Here is a 22,588-nt window from a genome sequence, read left to right as displayed (position 1 = left end):
CAAGGAGAGGGACTTCCAGTGGCAAAGGTCAGGGGTTAGGGGTGGGACTTGGAGTCCCAAGATGTCAACAAGAGGGTGGGGCAACCATCAAGGGGAGAGGCTACCCATACCGCCCTTGACAGCTCACCAAAACTAATTAAGCGGCCCTCCACCCAAAATAATTTCCCACTTCGTTTTAAGGACTGCAGTGCTGCTAAAATGCCACCAGGGAGTGGTAGAGTACCCAGACCCTAATGCTTTCCATTAGGGCTGTGCGAAGCTTAGGTCACCGATTCGATTCAGCAAAGATTCGGCCCAATTTGGCAGCGGAATCTCCAAATCCAAATTGAATCAGGAGACCCTTTAGTCTCTCCAAATTTAATCAAAACCCTCGAAATCAGTTCAGAAAGATGTGGATATTTGGATATAGACACAGCTTTAAATGTTTTTTCTACATATCTTAAGGTACCAGGTGACTTGTGAACACTGACATGGTGGGGAGGATGAAGCATCCCACAAAAGCGTGGGGGGGAGGGGGTGGTTCTCAGCATGCTCAGAGGCGGACTCAGAAGTGGACCAACAGCAATTCCAGTCCACTTCCGGGTCTACCGTGGAGCACGTGGGGGACTCTTCCCCCTTCCCCCAGCTTGGCAACTGTTGCCTCCTAGGTCTGGGGGAGCACCTGGGGTCCCCCTGTAGCTGGGGGGGGTCCCCTACATGCTTGGTGGTGGACCCGGAAGTGCCCACTTCCAGGTCCACTGCCGAGTGTGCAGCGGCTCTCCTGCGCTCCTGTGGGATGTTCCATCCACCCTACTATCTCAGTGCTCACAAGACACGCCTGGTACCTTGAGGTATGCAGAAAAAACATTTAAAGCTGTGTCTATGGCTGAATCACTGATTCTCCAAATCAGCATCGAATCTTCAGATTCATATTGGGCTGAATGGAATCGGAAACCAGAATGACTATATGCTGAGGAGGAAGACGTCGTTGTCCACAATTGCAATTTTCTGCTCTTCCTGCTGAAAAGCATTGAGTTTACTATCATCCCAAAACCCTTTTTAGAAACTATCCTTCTCATGTCCATCAAGAAGCTTTGCAACTCCTCACTTGCTTGTCATTCCTCAAACGACTGTCTCTTCAGTACTGCAATTCTGTATTCTGTGCAGGTGCCTCCCTATTTCTACCTACAAGTAATCTCTGTAAATATTATATTGAGAGAAATAAAGAAGCTCAGCACCGTTACAAATGAGACTATTCATGGATAAACCCAAATACAATGAAATAAGTTGATGAGGACTGTTCTTACCGAATGAAAACCAACTTGACCTTTGATGGGGAGGTCTTAATTATTGCAGAGGCATTCTGATGGCTTCTTCCATACAATATCTGATTGTTTATCTGTTTAAAGAAAAATGAAGACAACCAGTTCATACAAAAATCAATTTAAAACAGAATAAATATGCATTGTTTGGTACTTACACTGTGTTATCCAGCACTTCAAAGAAAACTACAGCTGAATGATGATTAAGTGATAGAAAAAAAGCATGGGGCATATGAAATATAAATCCCATCAGTTACAAGGACCTTAGCTGTATCAGAATTGAGCATTATATTATCACCATCCTTTCAGTGAGATGTATTGGTATTCCACGCAAGTCTATTTCAGGCACAAGTGTGCTGTACTAAGACAGTGTATGAAAAAGTGCACAGGAGAAAATAAGCAATGCTAACCTCTCAGTGCTCTCTCTCTCAAAATTCAATTTTGTTTTGGACAGTCAAGGCTATTATCCTGTCATCAGTTCATGCACAAAAGGAGGACAAGATGTGACCCTGAATTCAGAAGTAACACTTTAGTGCTAATTTAGCTTTTTTATTTCCTTTATGGAAAGAAAAGACAAAAAAACTGAATTAATTTGAAGACTACTCTATTTTTCATTATGGCTTCAAGACAGACCACAAAATTGCAGCTTTAAAGCTCACTAAAAATTAAATTTTCAACATGTTAGTCACTATGCTATTTTCAAAGAAAAAAGGATATTCTATTAATAGTGTAATGCTCTCTGACAATTAACTTTAAGGTTTGCTTTGTGCAAGGAAAAAACAGCCTCAGATTTAACTTAGCTTTGTCTGTATGCCCTACACAAGTGTCTATTTCCATCACTGTCAATTTGAGAGAGAAAATGTTTATTCGCCTCTCATATGTTTAAGGAAAATAATGAGTATGGTTTAAAGGATCATTTTTTGCTCATTCTAAAAAAAGAACAATCTAAAGAGAAATTATCTAAACATGGCACCTATGACAGCTTTTAATTCTTTGTTCAATTTTGTGAAGAGAGCTGCTCCTTAACTGTGCCTCAAGGCCACACTTAGTCCCTAGAGCACTTGCTAGCCACATCTCTTTCTCCAGCAGAAAGAGACAAAAGTGATGGGAAAGGATGACAAAAATGAACAGGAAAAGGGCCAACTTTGTTTTAATTTTTTTGAAGGAAGACAAAACAGCAGAATGAGAGGCACAGGCACATTGCTTATTTTCTCAGTTTTACTCTTCTCTGTAGTTATGGAAAACAGGGTATCCCTTTGCTAAGGAAACGCAGTATGCTCAAATGTACATAAAGGCTATCCTGTACAATTACAAATCCCAATATGACAAGAGCCTTTGAAAATCGAGAGACAAACACTTTCTATTTAAAGGTTTTCTTTGACAAAAGCCACCCAAATGCCATTACCATTACCAGGTCGAGTTATTTTTTCTAAAGCATCTGAATTCCTTTCCTATTTGTAGGAATATGACAAGTCAAGCAAGTTTCACAAAAAGATGCTTCTACCCAGCAGAGTCACACTTAGCTACCTCGTCTTTACTGAGGACAATATAGCTGTCTGGCTGTTTTCATGGTAATCAAGATGAAGGGAATGTTACCTAATACAAAATGCCAGAATAATGACAATACTTGAAATGTTTTCTCTTCTTCATGAAATATTTAAAAGATTCTGCTGACCCATTTATTTAACAGGCAAGTTTAGTATTCAGACATACATGCACTCCAGTGAGACTGCAGCAGTATTAGTGCACACAAGTATATATGCACCCTAAAAAAAACAGAGGCCAAGGAACACAACAAAACTGATTTAAAGGACTGGAGAGACCAAGTTATGAAGAAAGATTACAGGAGCTAAATAGATGGGTCTTGGTTATGTGACAGCTGGGGCTCTGAAGCAACATAATAAACTGTCTACAGGTATTTCAGAGATGGAGAGGAATTCTTTGTAATGGTAGAAGGCATGCAACTACAGACAGGCTGGCACAGTGCTTATGGTACTAGTGTTGAGCACAAGATCTCAATGCCATTTCCTGTTCTGCTACAGATTTCCTGTACTGACTTGAACAAGTGACTTGGTCTCTATGGCTGGAAACAGAAACTGCCAAATGAAGCAAATCAGCTGTGCTGCGATGCATCATGACATAGCTGATCTGCTTCACTGGGTGAAAAAAAAATGGCAGCACCATAGAAAAAAATGGCAGCACCAATGAGATGTCAGGCGATATGTTTCCATCCTTTGTGCCTCAGTGCTCTCTCTGTACTGCTTCCCTACTCAGAGAGGATAAGTGTGTCAGAGCACTGAGCTGATCAGATACTGTGGAAATTAGAGAAGATAGCAAAAACTGCCGTAATGAATTTAAGGAAGAAAAAATATGCAATGAAGATTAGGTCTAGCTTATGGGCAAGGAGATGTACTAGGCTGTGGAAGACTCCAATGGCAGTCCCATTCCTTTGCACATTTAAAACTATTCTGGACAAAGCACTTGATAATGTACTGCAAGGACCCATCATGTACTGACAACCAGGAGATGGATGATATGATCCTGTAGATGTCCAGCTTCAAACAAGGTGCTAGATAAAATACAATCTGGTCTTCTTCCCTCTTCCTTCCAAAGTTTTCATTATAAATGCTTCTAAATCAGATTGGCTTACATTTTCCTCCTCTAACAGGTATGTGCCTTTCCAAAACTGAAAATCCTGAAAAAACTGAATACTTCATATGTACTCTGCTCTCTCGTTTTCCCTTTTTTCCCCCCCAACTGATGTTACATAACACTTAAATTCACACTCGAAATAAAATTCACATTTTTAACACCAACAGTAATTCCTCGCAGGAGTAGTTCACCAATACAAGAACATCAAAAAAGGCAACAAACTGGTTACACATACTCATTAGAAAGCTCAAAATGAGGTCAATTCATCTAACATGGCCTATCAATCTGTACACTCCTGTCAAGACAGAGAACCAGGAACAGCCTTGGTGAGAATGTGAAAAGATCAGGCACTGAGGACACTACCCAAAGTTGAAAGCTGTAACCTACTGTTTGTCATTGTCAGCTTTCAGGGTTTATAGTTCTGGAGGTGGTAAGCTACAGCATACTTCTTTAATCAAAAAGTACTAGATAGGAATTTGGCAAAAAGTGAACACTTAGACAAAATACAGAATTCAAACTAAATTTGCACTATATTTGCTGGCTTTATTTCTCTTAATGTAAAAATAACCTATTCACTAGGAATATTACATGTTTTTCAAATCGTTTAGATTTAGTTAAATTGCCATCAATTTTTCTAAACAGCTGCCTACTTAGATCAGAATTTATAGTCTTTACACTGGCTAAATTAATCCTATTCAACAAATGTATCAAATAGTCTAAAATGTAATTAGCTGTGAGTTGGGCTATAAGTTATAATTAAGTAATTACAGAAAAATGAAAATTTGATTACAGTAATGCATTGCCTTAAAGCTTTTTTGTTGTCCTGCATAGTTATTCTACCATTACAGACCATATTACACTTTTACTTTTCTTTGCTTTTCTTCTTCTTCTTCTTTTTTTTTTTTTTTTTTTTTTTAAAGATCAGAGCCTCTTCTTAAAAGAAAATTTCAGTTTTGTTTTTTTTCCACAGCTCCTCGGATACCACGGTATACATCTAGATTTCCAAAGACTACCACTTAAATCAGGGACCACATCAGAGCCACAAAAATCAGCAGGTTGTTTACTCTATGTTGTGGGAATCAAACCCCAAAGTAACGGGTTGGTTTTCCACATAGGCGAGGCATAGGGAAAACATGGGGAGGGCATGTGCCCCCCTCGCCCCCCGAGACTGGCTGCTGCCAAAGCCGCCACCGGCTTCTGTGGGCAGTTACCACCCGCCCACACCCACCGCTCACTGCTATTGCTGCCAGTGGTGGCTGCAGGCGGCCCCCTACCCACCACCACAGTGCCCCCCAGTCTTGAGAGGCACCAGTCATTCATGGTTTTCCAGATTAAAGATTGATTATTTTCTTTTAATGCAGGGCTCAAGTATTACTACAGAAAGATTCCTCTTTAAAAGAAAAAAGAGTCTAAATAGATATTAATATAGGCCAGTTTAGAAGTTACATTAACTGCAGAAAATGCTCTACAGATGTAACCAAACAGACAATCAGGGCACAAAGAGCACTCGAAGGTAACCCTGGACGGATACAGCATCGGATTGCAGTGTTGTAGGTTACAATGTCATAATAAACATTACCAGATCCCATCAGGCTCACGTTGGGTCATATTGCGTCAGCAACCCATGCTTGTTTGCACTCAGCAGTAACACCCCATAGTGTGCTTTCTGAAGTGGTCTAACAGTGCAGTGAACTTGGGGGTGGGGTGGGGAGAGGTGGTGTTTTTAATTTTTTAAAAGTTTATCATATAGTCCTTCAGTCACAGGCAAGCTGTTGAAATGTAGTAATATTTAAATCTGAAATTGGTCTTCTTGTTTTTATGGATTTATGGCCTTATCCAGAATTTACTGAAGTCAAGGGTAATTTTCCCTGAATTTCAGCAGGGTCTTTGTACTTTACTGTTTAGTCTATGAGGTGCATCTCAAGCCAGTCTTTGTTTCGTCTCCTAGTAATGAATTAGAGAAATTGCCTGAGTTGGGGAAAATCACATCCCTGGCTAGGTAATCATGAAGCACAGTTACAAATATTAAAACATTCTACGATTTGGGGGAAGAGGGAGAGACGACATCAGATTCAAGGGTGAATGAAGCCAACTAAGGCTTATCAGGTGAGGCTGCTGAGCTCTATACAGCTGTAAAGAAAATAAGAATAACAGCCACATATGTAGGTGGGTGAAAATTAACAAAAAGCTTGCCTGAAATATTTTAACAGCACTCCACTTTCTTACTACATCCAAAGGCTTTTGTGTGGAATAAAATAAAAATAAAAGAAAACTGTATTTCGTGTTTTGGGTATCTACAATCCATAATATCAACTCTCTTCATCTTCCATTCTCCAAAGCGATTGCTTGAGATTTTGGTTAGATCTGAACGTTGAACCAAAAATTTTTCTGGTTTTGCCTAACGCATTCAAAAATTACTTTCACCTAGAGAAAGGATAAAGCCTTAAATATTCCATTTCCATTTTGATGAGTAGGAGATAATTTGAATCTGCAGGATCTCACTGCCATCTGGGGTGAGAAGGACACCTAGCACCAGCTCCAGATAGGACATCAAATAAGAGACGTCTTCAAATGCATCACTCAGCAGATGGGCATGCAGGGCACAATAGAAACTGGTCACAGTGTCTTGCCAAGACCATACTGATGAAGAGGCATTATTACCGCGTGCCTGATGCTACAAAGCTGTTGATGGGCTGCAGACCAAAGATGCTATTTAAATGGATCTGTCGTCCCACTTCCTCACCATGAACAGGGCAGTCGACACTTCCCATATATCCATAGGACCAGGACTGTTCTGGAGAAGTCACCCACAGGGACTCCGCTGGAAAAGTAGGAGGCTGTGGGACACCACTCCCTACACAGGGGCCACGGCTGTTCTGGAGCAAGTGCTCTCACATGCCAATGCACCGTACCAACTCTTCAACAGCAGGGCAGCGGTCACTAATACAACCCGCAGCCAGTCTTCCCTATACTTCTCCTGACAAGTCAGATGCCATGCAATCCATGATGGTAAGGTCTGCCCCAGTTTCATGCAGCCCATAGGCCCTGGGGAAAACGTGGAGCCCCCAGAGCAGGGAAGGGAGGACAAAGAGCGGCAAAAGAAACGCTGAAACCGCCACAGGCCACTCCCTGTGGTCATCACCTTCTCTCAGGCGAATGAATCGCCTGCTTCCCCCCGCATCCCCACCCTCCCCTGCTGAAGCCTGGATCCCACCCAAGGCACCAGGTCTTCCTCCCCTCCTCCCCCCCTAAATAGCATTTCCTATTTAATGGGATTATAAAGCCAGGCAATTGACCCATTCTTGCTATTTGCTCTCAGTACTTCAGGGCAGAGCGGAGTTTAAGCACAGATACCTCAAGCACTTATGCGTAAACAGCTCCTCCTCCCCACAGAGCAGTGGAAAGGCATCGCTAACATTTATTGAGCCCCTCAGGCTAAAGGGTAAACAGCAGTTTTGACAGAGTGCCCCCAGATCAGGGACAGAAGATAGCACACAGGTACGTCCAATAACTGCTGGAGTTACAGTGGAGCAGGAATGAGACAAAAAAACAGTCCTTTGCAAAAAAAACCCCCAGACCTTCCTCCCTGTCCAGGAAAGGGACACATGTAATGGAAAGATTCCTGCATGGGATCGATCCCTTGTCTCAGCTGCTCAACTTTCCCTGCCAGGGTGACTCTTGGGTTGCACACATGGATAGGCTAGCAAGCACCCCAACAGTGCTTTTCCCCACCCCTCTGATCCAATCCATGGATGAAGTCCAGTGGGTGCTTGGTGACTCTGATTTTCACACCACAGACAACCTCTCAGGGTAGCCCCAAACCCCCGCCTGAAATCAGTTCCAGGGCAGCCCCAGACCTGCTCCATCCCACCTCAACTCCTGAAAGCTAAGCAACCCCCACCTTTGTCTGCAGGCTCCACATCTGTGTGTGGAAGGCCAGCACGCAGTGGCCAGCATGGCAGATCCAGGACAGGAAGCTGAACACCTGCAGAGTACATGAGCAGGGATCTCTGTAAATCACAGAGGAATTCCCCCCTGCAGCAGCTCCTTACATTTTTTTCATTTTACTGCTTACCCCACCCAGCCCTGACTGGCGGAAGGGCCCTGTTGGCCAGGTCATTTACCACTGATTGCCGGGGAAGCAAAAACTGTTTTTTGCTTCCCGGCCACTGATTGGCAAAGGGGCCCTGGTGGCCCCACTGCATGCTGCTGACCGGCGGGGAAGCAAAAACCATGAGAGATGTGCATACAAGGCACTGGCAAAATGAAGAGAAGAAGAGAAGAAACTCAGGTTACACCCTCTGAGCTCAGGCCACACATGGTGGACTCCTGGTGCTAGGGGCTACAAAACCAGGATGAGGAACGAATTGTGACATATAAGGGAAAGGGACAGGCCAGGGGGTGCTTACATCTGGGCTTGTGAGCCACATGACCGGGGGCTCCAGATAGCCACCTGCTGTTTGGAGGAGACACCACACAGCACAGTAAAGCTGCGAGAGTGGAAACGGCAGGATAGGGAGTTAATGTAGGGTTACCATATGCCCAGGTTTTCCCAGACATGTTCTCTTTTTGGGTCCTCCCATCTCCATCCGGGAGGTTTTTCAAAATATTAGGAAACGTCCAGGATTTTTCTCTGCCTCTGCTTTCCCGGCACTTCCTGGCTTACCCTAGCAAGGAGCTGCTTGGGGCTTGGGGGAGGGGGCACGGGGCATCATACGCTGTGCACAGGCAACGGCAGATGCAGGCAGAGGTGCGTGCATGTGTGTGTGCATCTGCAGCAGGGTGGGGAGGCGGGATTCTTCAGGGGCAGCAGGGGGCTATGTGGGCAACAGGGCTGGAGGGCACAGGGGGCTACAGGTTGGGAGTAAGGGATATCAGCATGATCTGGGGAGCAGGGTACTATGGGTCAGGAGTGAGGGGCAACAGCAGGGCTGGGGGTGCTGTGGCTTGGGAGAGAGGGGCAGAGGTAGGGCATAGACCTATCACTGCCCTGCCAGTCACATACCCCTCCTCTTCCCAAAACTGGTGCCCTCTTTTTTGAAACTGGAAATATGGCAACCCTAGTTAATGACCCTACATGGGGTCCACCTATGACACCCCTGACAGGTATCAGCATTGGCTCCCGCAGGGAACATATAGCCCTCCTGGGAAGGAGCGGTGGGGCAGACTGCACCCAGCCTCATACAGCATGGCAAGCCCCACTCTGGGGACTCTTTCCTGGGGGGAAAAGGAATGGGGGTACCACAGGGGAACCCAAGGGGGTGCCCAGGATGCCAGCTGTGGGAGAACATTCCCCTACTGTGCCCTGAATGTGGGATGCTGGGAGGAAAGGGGTGCCAGGACAGGAGATGGTGGGTAGGAGCCACCAAACCCTTCCAACCTTCCTGGTCTGAGCAGGCTAGAAATCATCTGGTGGTGCCCACTCTGGGGAGCAGCAGTGGGGAAGTGGAGCAGTTCTGGGCTGCATGAGACCTAATATTAGGGCTGACAGGGACACCATACCTCTTCCAGGCCCAGTTCACTACCCCCATGTGTCTTGATCCCCCCGCCCCCTCAAGCAGCTCTAAGTCAGTCCTGAACAGTGCAGGAGTGCTCAAAACAGCGGGGAAATGCAGCCCACCAGCCCACTGGGCCAAAGGGTCACTGGGGCAGCTTCTGGCAGCAGAGCCCAGAGGCCCCAGCTCCTACTGTGGGGGACTGACCTTGAGGTGGGATGGAGCAGGTCTGGGGCTGCCCTGGAACTGTGATTTCAGGCGGGGTTTGGGGCTACCCTGAGAGGTAGCCTTGGCAGAGATAGGCAGCCCCCAAACTTGGGTCAGCTGCCTGACATGACCCCAAGTGTTGGCCCCATGGGCCTTGAGGGAGGAATCATGGCCCTGGGGCCCAAGGGTATCTTTGACACCCACTGCAGCAATGCCTCCCGACCTGAATCTCCCCCCAAACGGCAAACTGGCTCTCCTTTCCTCACAGCACAGCAGCTGCCTCCTGGCCCACAGCTCTATCAGACAGATGCTGGGTCCAGGATCACTCAGCTGTCCAGTTCCTATATGGAGAACCCTCTGGTTTTGACACTGGACCTCTACAAGTAGGGTGCCAGGTCAAAAGCTCCCTACCCTGTGCCTCCCCTTCAAGGTTTTGTGTTTGTTGAGTTCTGGGGTCAGGGGGAATGCTGCTGACCCCAAACCCCTTCCAAGTTCTGTCATTCCTTTGGAGGAGGGACCATGTTCTGCCATAGGCAATGTTCAACAGATAGATATATATCTATAGCCATATCTATCTATATATATTATTAAATACAAGAAAAGTTTGGTACTTGTTAAAGGATCTAAAGTTAAAGTTAGAAAACACTGAGTCATATGGTGAAATGCCTTTCTGTGGTCTTTATCCTTCAAATCTATTTGTGGTAGGTCCTGTGTGACCAAGGAAGTATAATGTTTTGCTAATTAGCTAGATCTTTCATAATGGAACAGAAACTCTCCTTGCAGAGGTTTGAAAAATTGGTCTGTACAAAATACATAGCACCATGATTCACAAGATAAAGGAAAATACATGAAGGAAGAAATAAAATGGGAAAAGGAAAGAGAAAAGTAACTTAACTGAAGTCTTCCCACCTCATTGTATCCTTTGTCAGAATATTCTTCTAAATCATGCATGTGGCATCTGTGGTGTTTGTCACATTTGTGAATAAAGAACATAAGTTCCAGAGACAGCAAAAATATCTACAACCACATCTTGTATACTGAGGTGTCATACTTTGTTTTGCGGGTGGCATGGAGTGTAGAAGAGTGCACACTGTATACACCTGCTGCAACAACCGCTTTGCAAACCGCTAGATTAAAATCATATTGCCTTGCATACACCTAAAAAGTTAATGAAATTACCTTTTTTTTTTTTTTAAACTCTTAGCCCTTACTCTTCTACCACTTCCTTCAGCAAATGGCACTGAGAATATGACCAGCCTGTCAATGTAGAATTATAGGCAAAGGAAATCACACCCTTGGGATCACCCAACCAAGACAACATTCTGTCCTGGTTAAGGTCCTTCAATTTTCATGTCTGGAAACCATTATCTCCCTAGTGGGCTACTGCTGCTGGCAGAACCCTGACTAACTTTAAGTATGGATCTTCACACACACACGCGTGCGCGCACACACACACACACACACACACACACACACACACACACACACACACACACACACACACACACACAGTACAGTGAGTGAACAAACTGAGAACAGAATATCCAAAACAAAAGAAAAGACAGCTGTTAAGACAGAACTGACATCACTCTTTTGACTGGGTGGTTCATTTATAAGAAAGTGTTTAAATTAACAAGTGGCTCATACACCTGATGCATTGATGCAGCATAATTCATGTTTATTTGCATCTTGTTCTTAATATTAAATTGTAATTAAAGTAATTAATATAATTGTAATTATATTAATTCAATATACCATAAAAGCTGCCCGTGTGGCTTCTGAACTATGACAACATGGCATAAAAATAAATTTATTGTCATCAGGAGCAGCCGTCCAGATGTACTTTAGGGAAATTCACATTCTATGTACTGACTATGGAAATTAGCAATTACCCTTTTCCACAAGGAGTGCAGGTTTCTAGTATGAAGTAGCTATATGGCATGGCCCTCAAGAAAAGCAATCATCTAACCTTCTAGGCCATTTTCAGTAATCAATAACATTCCAAGGACAACAAGGGAAGGCAAGAATATTCGAGAATCTGGAAGCCAATAATTAACAGTACAGCAAACAGTCGAATCCCAATTGCTTTTTCTAACAATAATTCTACTCAAGTAATTCAGGCATCTTTCTTATGCAAAGAGAACAAGAGATCTTTCTTATGTAAAGAGAACATTGTCTAAATAATTTTCCTTCATGGACAGTAAGAGGAGAGGAATAAAGCCACTCCACCGGCATTTATGTTTTCTCAACAATGTACATGGACACGCAAGTCCAAAGATACTCTGAGGGGAAAAAATGTCATTACCTTTCCCCCTTCATAGGATCCCTGTTTTAGTGAACTGACTGGATCTACTCTGGGGATGAATCAGGAACTTGCAGGAAAGGAGACTACTCTATAGATCCCTTCTTCCTTTGTGGCAGAAGTTAGTAGCTGGAAGATGAGTAATGAGTTCAATAATAAAACCCTTTGAGAAGGCAGGGTTGAAGATGCCCAGTGGTATCCTATGCCTGTTCAGAACACCCAATCAGTAAAATTCAAACCACAGGAAAACAAGGAATCAAAGCATTAACTTACACACCCCGACAACCTGAACTCTGCCACCCTAAAAGCTGGCAATATCCGATGGGAATAGCTGCAGCACCATTCTACGCTATCTGCATTCAGTGTGTTAGCACAGTTGTAATAAGAGGTGGAGGGAGTAAGCTAAAGCAGCTTGATAGGCATGTGACTGTGATATGAAGCAATCTGGAAGGGCCTCTGGCAAAAGTTGCAAATTCTACCTGAGCTGCATGTGATCATATAATGGAGGTGAATGTGATATACCTCACAAAATCCACTATATCTCATTTCAGGCTTATAGCATGTATTGCATCCCAGAGTCTTGGGACTGTCAACAGTTAGGTGGGAAGCAAGTATGGTCTCTAGGTTTAATGGCAGATAAATAAAAGAACAGCATTAAGGCGTGGACAGATATAACATGTGAACCATTTCAATAAAGTCACTGATTGGAAACTGGCTCACAATTGTCTGTGTGTACACAGTTAAGAGTTTTAAGTAGAGGCAGTCCAATTGTAATTTTCTGCTCCCCCTTCTCCAAGTTCAATAAAGACCCATTCCTGCACTTTGCTAAAATCTGGGTGGTAGTTCACTGACTGGGAGTGCCTAGATGTGTGTATAGGGCTGGGGGTCTACCTAGACCCTGCATCTGGGTTCCCAGGAGCTGGGGGCTCCAGAAGTTCCAGAGCTTTTGTGGTTTTAAAAAGCGCTTTCCTCCAAGCCACTCATTAATTTACTGCAATTAATGGAAACTGTATACCAGGCAGGTAGGGTAGGAGCAAGGGTGGAGGGCGTAGCCAGGTTGGGGAAGCTGCCTGGATGCCTGCTTCTGTGTGCCTGGTAGCTGGGGGCTCTGCTGCTTTAAAAAAGCTGGCCAGTTTCCTTCCATTGATGGCAGTGGAATCCTTGGGCAGCGCCCCCCAAGCCCCCAGTCTCCCAGGCACACCCCCATCCCCAAGGCCACCTTCCACTCCAAATGAGCCTGGCATACATAAAACCCTGTCCCAATGCCACCAAAGGAAAGAATTTGACCAGTTCTTTAAAAGTGGCAGGCAACTGCTCCCAGTGGCCCAAGCCAGGGATTTCTGCAATCAAGTGCCAGCAACAGAGGTTGAGAGCTATCAGAGGAGCCAGTAGCCTTGTAAAGGTTGGGTTGAGGAGTACCGCGGTATAGGATGCCTGGAGGACTAACCCACACTAGTCATGGAAAGTTGGGTGTCTGCACATAACAACGACCTAGTTCGCAGAGAACCAGTTTAAACCATTCTAAACTGATTTGTAAGTCTGGACAATAGAGGTTTAAGTGTTATATCTGTCCACACCCTTAAATTACATTTGGTGCTTAAAGGTTAAAAGGTTGTAAAATTTGGGAAATATGATGATGTTTTAGAACAGCAAGCCAAATACGTGACTGCAGGACAAGTGAAGGTAGATCCCACTCAGTATAATTCAAAAGGTGAACGAGTGAGTGTGTGCTTTGGGAATACTGCAACGTTGCTCAAAGGAGAAAGAGTAAGAGCTACGGGAGGAAAACAACTTAAGTCTGCTTCCCTGTTTTCTTCAGTTTGAATTTCCATGAACTTGACAGTGAAAAGACACAAAATGCTACATCTTGTCTGTGCTCTCACAGTTTTGTTTTCATTTTATTTTTGTTTTAAGGACACAAAATGGCTATTTGCAGAAGTTTGAAATTATTTAGGAAGTTGTATTTATCATGTAAGTTTGCAGTTGAGATGTTATCACGGGCAGGCAAGATGAAGGATGATGTACATGTTTTAAGTGCGCTTCCTTAGTCCTGTACACTTTTGTATAATGGAATGGAGATAATGGTCACGAGTTACTTAAAAGTAGAGAGTTGCTGCAAATAAATACCCAGTGTGGGAAATCACAGACAGTCTATGCCTCAATTATGTTTGTGAAGCCCTTGGATATGACAATGATAAGTACCACCATGAGGAAATTCTATCATCAGAAGAAATTTGGAACAGCAGGTAGTAAGTAGGCCTAAACCACACACACATCATAAGGATAAGACAAAATACTGAATAACCTGTTCATTAATTAAGCACTGTCTATTATGCCCACTGAATGAGACAGAGATCCTTCAGGAAAAAATAGTGAGAGAACATTTAATTAAAGACTGTCTAACGCATATACACAAGGAAGCTACACTGCTGTTACAAAGGCCATTTTAATTTGTGTTCCTGGAATTTGTAGTCCTTAAGTTTACAAACTTAAGGTTGTTGGTTTTTTTAAACATAGGGTTTTGTGGTGCACAACAAAAGTCACACCATATCAACTACGAAGGTCCATGCCATGCGTGGTAGTCATCAGTTTACACCTCATAGCATGAGGACCTCTAATTTTTATGCTCCTGAAACTTTTAATAACATGGTCTGTTAGTGCCATTTCAATGCATGTTTACTTCAAGTACATATACACAACATGGGGGTCTTTTAAAAAAGGCCAATAAGTTAAGCCTCATCAACTGCTTTGAATAATTGGGAGTCTGTATGAACACGAACAGATCAATGCACGATTGGCTCCTTTTGTTATTCAAGATGCATTGGTGCAATGACTATTGGCTCATCCGGAACTAGAATAAGACAACTATATCATTTCACACAAGTAATTCAGAGCGTAAATTTTGGCCAATAGTGGCTTATGTTTCATTTGATCCTAAAGATAAATGAAAGGTGGCAATCACTTACTGCTCAGTAGACACAGTTTGTTCATTTGTAGGGTGACATTTCAGAAACTGCAAATAATGGCTTTCTTGTACTGTAGGAAATGGGAGTTCTCTCTGACTTCATTGGGTGTAGAATTAGGGCTACCCTGAGTATTTTAAACCTCTCATACATGCAGTCATTGACATACAGATTCTCCCCTCACCCCGTCCTTCCCCAAAAAAGAAAAAAAACACACATGAAAGTTTAAAAGTAAAAAATATTTACAAAATTAACCAGACTTCTTTCATCCCTCATGGGCAGCCCTACCACTGATTAAAGACATTATGTGATTCAGGGAATAATTTGGAAGATACTGGAATCTCTCTACCTCTTGCTGATTGAACAAAGGTCCTATAAGATTCATTCTGATTATACCCAAAGTTATCTTCACCACATATCACCAGTCAAATACCTGATCTATTTCTGTGTCCCTATGTTTGAAGTGGTACATGCTTAAGATATACCAATCTAGTTCAACTGATCTTTCATTCTTAGCAAGTAAAACAACATTAATGTAGAGAAAGGGGCAATTTATCTGCTACACTTTCATAAGGGACAGAGATACAATTTAGCTTTAGATAATCCATGGGCTCAAGACATTCCCTAGAAGTTAGTCCTCTTTTTCAGGCTAAGAAACATTAGAAAATACACTACTTAGTACCCAAGCACCACAGAAACTTGTTGAAAGTATAAAATGACCTCTCACTGAGTTCATGAGGTCAACCCACACCTACTCTTCAGCGACAAGGGAAAAATCCACAAGGTTGAATGATTTTTCAAACCTGTGGAGCAGCCATGATGTGGGAAATGCTGCAGGAAGAACAGAACACTTTGGCAATCAATGCTGCTCTTCGGCAGTCAAACATCAAATGGGATGGTGCAAAATGGAAAAAAAAGTGTTGGCGAAGAGGAGAGCGCAGAGATGAAATAGTGCATTTTTGGTAAAAGTTCCTGTTTTGTGGAATAACTGGTGTTCAATATGACTATGGAAAAAAGTGGCAATTTTAAATGATAACTGATCAAAATGGACAACAACATAGCACTGTATTTTGTTTTTAGCCAGAGAACTGGGGGAATGGTTGTCAACCACGAAAAGCAAAATGGACCTTATTTTACGTGTAAAGCATACATTTTCCTGGGAAACAGCATAAAGAGGAAGTTTCTATTTCTTCCTCCTCTTTCAGGGGTGTCTTGCTAAGCACAGTTTATGAACAGAGTTATCAGCACAGACCTCCCTGACCAGACACCCAATTTTCAGTAGTCGGTGATTTTTGTTTCTTTGGAAACATACTTGCCCACTCAAAGGGCAGTTCTCTTCACTTGTCATGAGCTAATAAAATTCTAGGCACTGGCCCCAAATGTTCATTTAAGGTCTAACCCACAGGATCCTGGGCTCCCCTCTCTCCATACCAACCCATTATACAGTCAGAAAGAATACTTACCTCTAAAAGTTCATCACCAATATGCATTCTTCCATCTCTCCCTGCTGGGCCACTGGGATTGATGCCAACCACAAAGATGCTCATACGAGACCTGTCCTTGTTACCAGCAAGGCTGAGTCCAAGCCCATTCTTATCTTTTTCAAGCTCGATAATGTGCAATTCTCCTGGCAGATCAGCATATCTTTGCCTGATTTTCTCTACAGAAGGGTAAATAGATACAAAATAAATTATCTAAGAATACACAGAGATATGCTACACATCATCACTTCTCAAAATCATTGACTCATTTAATCTATGACATCTGGGGTAATCCCAGAATAGGTCATAAATAAAGTTTGCCATGAGATCCAGGATTATATTCTCTTCTTCCCCTCCACCCCCTCCTATGGATAATCTATATCTAGAAAGTGATGAGTATGCTATAGTCTCTGAGCTATAGAACATGCCTGGCCTGTTACATATAAATATCCTAGGTTCAATCCTTAATGTAAATGATCCATCCGGAGTCCTCATATTGTGCAGGCATTATGATACTGCTTCTGAAATGAGGTATTATTTATATACCATGTGGATTCAGAAACAACATTGATTATATTAAATGGCTGAGATCCCAGCATACTTGTATACATTGCATTCCTTCTAATACTAAGGGGTTTTTTTTAAAAAGAACAGTTCAACAGTAGAGGTATAGATCTGGATGTCATCTCGTCAGATTCAGAAAACTGAAATAAACAGACTTGAATTATTAGGCATTGTAGAAAAATAGAAGGGAAAATGCTTTCAAAGTAAATACCCCTACTGTAATGCCTTGAGGGATGACTTTCAATCCTTATCTTTCTGCAGTTATGATTCCTGTTTCTGTGCTAATGTTTCAGGCATACAGCTATAGTACACTCCAGGAGACGACATTACCATGTGGCATTCCCAAGGCAGATATTCATTACAGGTGCATTTGAACTAAATCCCTTTTTAAAATCTTTAAATTAACACAGTTATTTCTTTTGCATCAACTGCTTTCTCATTGATAGTGCAGAATGCTATAGTTTTTTAAAGTTATGGGATCTCTAGATAGATTTGAATAAACAAATGTGCTGAGAGCAAACATTTCTATTTATGTACAGGTCTTCTCACTCCAGGAAACAAATTTCCAGTTCCTACACATAAAGGTCAGTCACCAAAAGTTTCATGTTCCTTGCTGTCCCTCGGTATTGGGTTCCAAACTAGATCCAGTGTTCAAAAGATAGTTTCTCATATCAGCCAAATCTAACATTTCAGTAGGGAAAGGCATTAAAAAGCAAATAGAAATACTTAACTGTGACTAGATATCACCTTTACCAAGCAACCCAAGGTGAAAGACTGATGCATTATGCATTAAGAGGAGCAAGGAAAGATATTATATGTACAGCTGTATCCCTGAGTCAGCACTAGCAGCTAGGTCAATATTAGCTATTACCATTCTACTACAGGAAAATGTATGTTAGGAGTACAATTTAACTGCTACTAGTGGATGTTTCCAAGGCAACAGGGAGGGGGAAAATCTGAGACAGGTGAGAGACTACAAAATAAAAAAGTGAATAAAAATAGCTGAAAAAGCATTTAGCATAGAGCTGCAAGAGCTTGATCCCTGCAATTAACACTCAGCTTCCAGTAGCTTCACTGAAACATTCCCTAGCCCCATGTCCAATCATACAAAAAATGCATAATTATTACCCACCTATATTTACAGATTGAAATTAGTGCACTTTAACCACCATTACAAAATTAGCAAAACTTCAAAGAGCTGTAAATGTCAGTTAAGTGCTGGTGACCGAGCTGTCTAAACCCATTGTCTGCTTTCCTAGAGAGAGAGGGTGAGAACCAGTAGGAGTTAACTTTGGAAAAAATAGCTCAGTACTTCAGTTATTAGGTGGCAGACCTGGAGTTAAGCAAATGCTTCCTTCTGTTTACATCTATTATTCAGATCTGTTCAGCTGATTTTCTGTAATGCATTTGAAGCATGAAAAATGCTGTCTTTGGGATACTGCAGGTAGTTAAGTAAATATGAAAACAAGAGACAACTAAAAACTCAGAGAAGAGGTTAGATGGCATTGGCTACTGCCAGTTCTCTTTAGCAGATTGCCCTTAAAAGGAGATCACAGTGTCAGGTGTATTGGGTTCAGCAAGGAACCATCCAACTCATCCGGGTCCAAGTTCCCTCTGACTCCACCACCTAGACCACAAAGGATATTACACTAATGACCTGACTTCAGTATTTAGCTCTGTAGACCTTAAGAAGCTTCACTGAACTCTTGCTGACTTTAGCCAACTCAATCTCCCTTCAAGCCTACGAAGTAAATTTGAACTAAAGGGTGAAATGTTTGGATTTTTCAATGCCTAAATGGTCAAAATAACTTAACTTGAATATGGACAACTGGTGGGCAGCTCCTGCTCTGGATATGTGGTTGACCAAATCATCATCAATATGAAACCGGGGGAAAAGGTATCATATGACTATCACTATGTTTAAACGGTTCTGTAGGTTTCAGTGTTAACCCTGCCTCAAAAACCTGAGTTTAAATGGGAAACTTAGCAAAGCCCTGGTTTCTAGAGGCAAAAGGGTTCTAAATCCTGCTGTGCTACACTCAGTTCTGCACCCACATTATAGCATTTCCCCCCAACCTTTTTCAATTTAGTAGCCTAGCACATTGTGAGCCTTTTCTGTTGCATCTAGTCAGGACTACCAACACTGACAGGGTGAGCCATGCTCTCCTCCACAGTAACCTCTCCAAATAACTTCTCAGATTCTGAAACTCATTCTTTCTTGTTCAGATTCACTGGATCCTGCTCAGTTAGATATGGGTTCTCTCAAAAACACAAACTAGGTTTCAAGATCTAGGTTCATCATGCCTGTGACCACTACATCACTCCAAATTTCATTGTGGATTCAGTACCAAAACTAGGTGGTAACAGGACAGACAAATCCACTTCATCTCGTTGTACTGGTCTCAGATTAACTCCCCCCCCCAAAAAAAACAACAACCAACCAACCAACAAACAGAAACTGGCAATTCAGATTTCTATAAATTATCTCCATCTATGGAATTACAATGCTGAAAACCCGTTTTCCAGACAGAAGAATAAAAGACAGCCCACAGACCAGATCAGATTCCAGTCTGGTTGAGCTACAATCTGTGAGGACTCAGAAAAAAGTCAAATGCGCTACAGCAATTTTCAGTTTCCCAGATCTTCTGAAAGTGTCAAAAGACACCCTAGCATGGGCTGAATCAGCAAAAGGTCTGCTCCAGTGTGGCCCTCTCAGGACTACTCTGCTAGCTGGGAACTGCAGGCACACATGCTGAACTTTCCATCATCTCACAACAGACAAATCAATGCACAAATAGAGCTAGTTATGCCAGCTGTAGCTCACCCAGTGAACCCCCAACCTCTGTGTAACATTTGATTGCTTGTCAGGTCAGTTTGAATAGGGGGACAGATCAAATAGTCAGGTTTTGGCTCTTAATGTAAAAGAAAGATAGCAGAACTCCACAAAGCTTCTCTTCTCTATAAAAGCCAAAATACCATAAACAATATGAACACATTTTTTATTACAAGTCATACTTCTAGATTTGCATAGTTGCACTGAGCAGTAACACAGCATCAAGCTATATTTTTAGTTTTAATATCAACTGATGCAGTACATTTATGAGTGACTTGGGATGTGCTTTGCTAGTCGCCATTGGGAACTGGTAATCTTTCTTTTTAATATGCAAGATGCCCTGAAGCAGAAGCAAATGGCTGGGGTTTAAGAAGTGCTGCATGTGAAAGCGTGGCTTGCACACATGCAAGCTAGGATGCTTTATTCATACTGCAGAAGTCTAGCACTCAAAATTTGATTCCTACCCCCAAGTTCCAGTTCTGCTGGGAAACCTTACCTCTGCCACAGCTAAATCAGTTCCCCACTGCGGAAACATTGATGACTCATCTTGAAGCTACATGGCGCATACATGCCACAACAATCTTAAATATAGGTCGACAAGGTTCTTTGGGTGAATCTGACATCTTTTATTAGACGAACTTAAATAGCTGGAAAACAATTCAGCGTGACGAAGGGTTTTTGAACCCAAAAGCTTGCTTAATAATTGTTTTCCAATTATTTGATCTCCCGAGGTCCCTTCCAGCCCTAATGTCTATGAAAGATATCAGATTCACCCAAAGAACCTTTCCTACTTATGTCCTTAGACCAACACGGCTACAACCTACACCCCTTAAATATAGGTCTGCCCCCAGAGGCCTCTCATAGATTCCAGTCATCCAGGTAAAGGGAAAACTCAGTGCTCTGGAAAGGTGTTCTTGACCCGTTACTGCTCTCTGCTACAGTTCATTTTACTACTCGTTTTGTATGCCAAACACATCTGCTTTTCATTTGCTAAAAGCAAAACAGAACTCTACAAGCATACTTCTTAAGCTACTCCCAATCAGTCGCCTAGAGTGGCAGCTAAGGGACAATGAGAGCACACACACACACATGCAGAGAACACTGTACACCATCTCTTTAGGGACCGCATCAAAACTCACTTCTTGTCAGGAAGATCCAGCAAAACTTTCTTTTTCAAGCCTGATATTAGACGAGGCACTGTTACAGGAAGCATGATGACTGTTTGATCAAACCAATATCCAGAGTATAGCATTAGGGACAATCAATTCCATGTGCAGCCTTGTATTTTACTCTGATCTGGGGGGGAGGGTTTTGCTGTCCCATGAAAACTTTAGATTCCAAAAATGTCCCTGTTCCTCACTGGGCTGAAACCAAGACTTCTGATGTTCTTGTAAGGAAGGAAGGGCTCCCAACCTGAATAGTCAACCGTTCAGCAGTTAAGGCACGCAGCTAGGATGCAGGGTGCAGAAAGGAAGGCGAGGAGCACATGTAACACCCCAAGGCAGCCTAACAGTCCGTTTCTGGTGGCATTCATCTGGGATATAGGAACTCCCATGTCAAGCCTCTGATCTGCCTAATTCAGTGAGATCCCTTGACAGTAGTCAACTGGCTGTTTTAGAGTCTTAGGCTTCCTTGCTAGAGCTGTTTGATTAAAAAATTACATATTCACAAGGTAAGAAAGACTGGAACTGTCAACAGACCAATGTTAAAGAGGAAAAAGTGTTAAAAAGTTGATGCAGTAAAGGGACCATTTCTTTTCTCTCCTCTGTTGCTGTGCAAAAAGCCTGTGTACACAGAGAAACCTCCTCTGCAGAGAATGTGCTCTTCATGAAATTACCATGCCCATTTAGGAAGCAATCATTTGAAACAGTGTCCCTGCTGAGGAGACTAGAGGAGTAAAATGATGAAAGATTACAAAAACTGGGAGGAAATACAGAGCGCAATTCATGTGCTAAATGCCCCTCCCTAGCTCAGGGCGAGTGTACATTCATCATGTGCTGCTGCAGTCGATGCAGTTTGCGTCTGTGTGTCTACACGTGCGCATGTGTGCGCATATGCGCATGCACACACGCACGTATTCTTTTGTTTTATTTTTTAAAAGCAATGCTGAGCTCAGCAGAGTACGTTATTACTACTTTGGATAATACGAACTATTGATTTTAATGGCAAGCCCTACCTCTTACTATTACTTAAAACAGTCTTCCAAGGGTTGTCCCCACTGGTAGACGACTGCAGTGTAAATGCTAATGCACTATTCCCAGTGCTGTCATTATGTTACTCTTCCAATCTGCCTAGAAACATCCTTTGAGTTTCCAGCCGATTTCCTAGAACATTCTAACGATATTCTCAGTTTGCCTCTTAATAAGAATTGCATAGGATTATTTTATACAAGTATTTACTGCTTAAGCAAACATGCATCTACAGCATCTTCTTTGTAATGTATTTTTCAGCTGTCTTTTTTTCCTCCAGCTGGTATCACTTTTCAGTTCTTTGCCTAGCATCGGGGAGCCAGTTAGCATCTGCTTTTGTAAAGAACTCCATTATTTGCCTTCATTACCAGATACTTTATACAAGGCAATTGTAATTCTGTTGTTATTGCATTATACATCGGGTATTGAGTATTTTTTTGTTTTGGCACTACATAGAGTTGTTTCCATACTCAGTGAACAATATATTTATCAAAACTTCAGCAGACGTATCTTAAAAACAGTATTTAGCCAGATAATGCAAAATCTGTACAGTTTCTTAAAAAAAATACACGTACATATAATAAAATAGGATTAAAGCACT

At 42.5% G+C, this 22,588-nt stretch overlaps 1 protein-coding gene across 5 annotated transcripts in view; it reads right to left on the bottom strand.

Moving 5' to 3' along the window:
• The window catches only part of PATJ (PATJ crumbs cell polarity complex component), a 238,175-nt gene that overhangs the window by 83,757 nt on the left and 131,830 nt on the right, over positions 1–22,588 (bottom strand). For all 5 annotated transcript variants that reach the window (XM_090047201.1, XM_090047198.1, XM_090047196.1 and 2 more), the window contains 2 exons: positions 16,384–16,580; positions 1,287–1,378 (listed from right to left, as the gene is read on the bottom strand). In XM_090047201.1, coding sequence (XP_089903327.1) covers positions 1,287–1,378; positions 16,384–16,580 — 289 coding nt within the window. The remainder of the gene's footprint in view (positions 1–1,286; positions 1,379–16,383; positions 16,581–22,588) is intronic.

Source organism: Crocodylus siamensis, chromosome 5 (assembly GCF_052110815.1).
Source record: "Crocodylus siamensis isolate JL-2025a chromosome 5, ASM5211081v1, whole genome shotgun sequence".
Classification (NCBI taxonomy): domain Eukaryota; kingdom Metazoa; phylum Chordata; order Crocodylia; family Crocodylidae; genus Crocodylus; species Crocodylus siamensis.
This window is presented reverse-complemented; position numbering and strand designations above follow the sequence as displayed.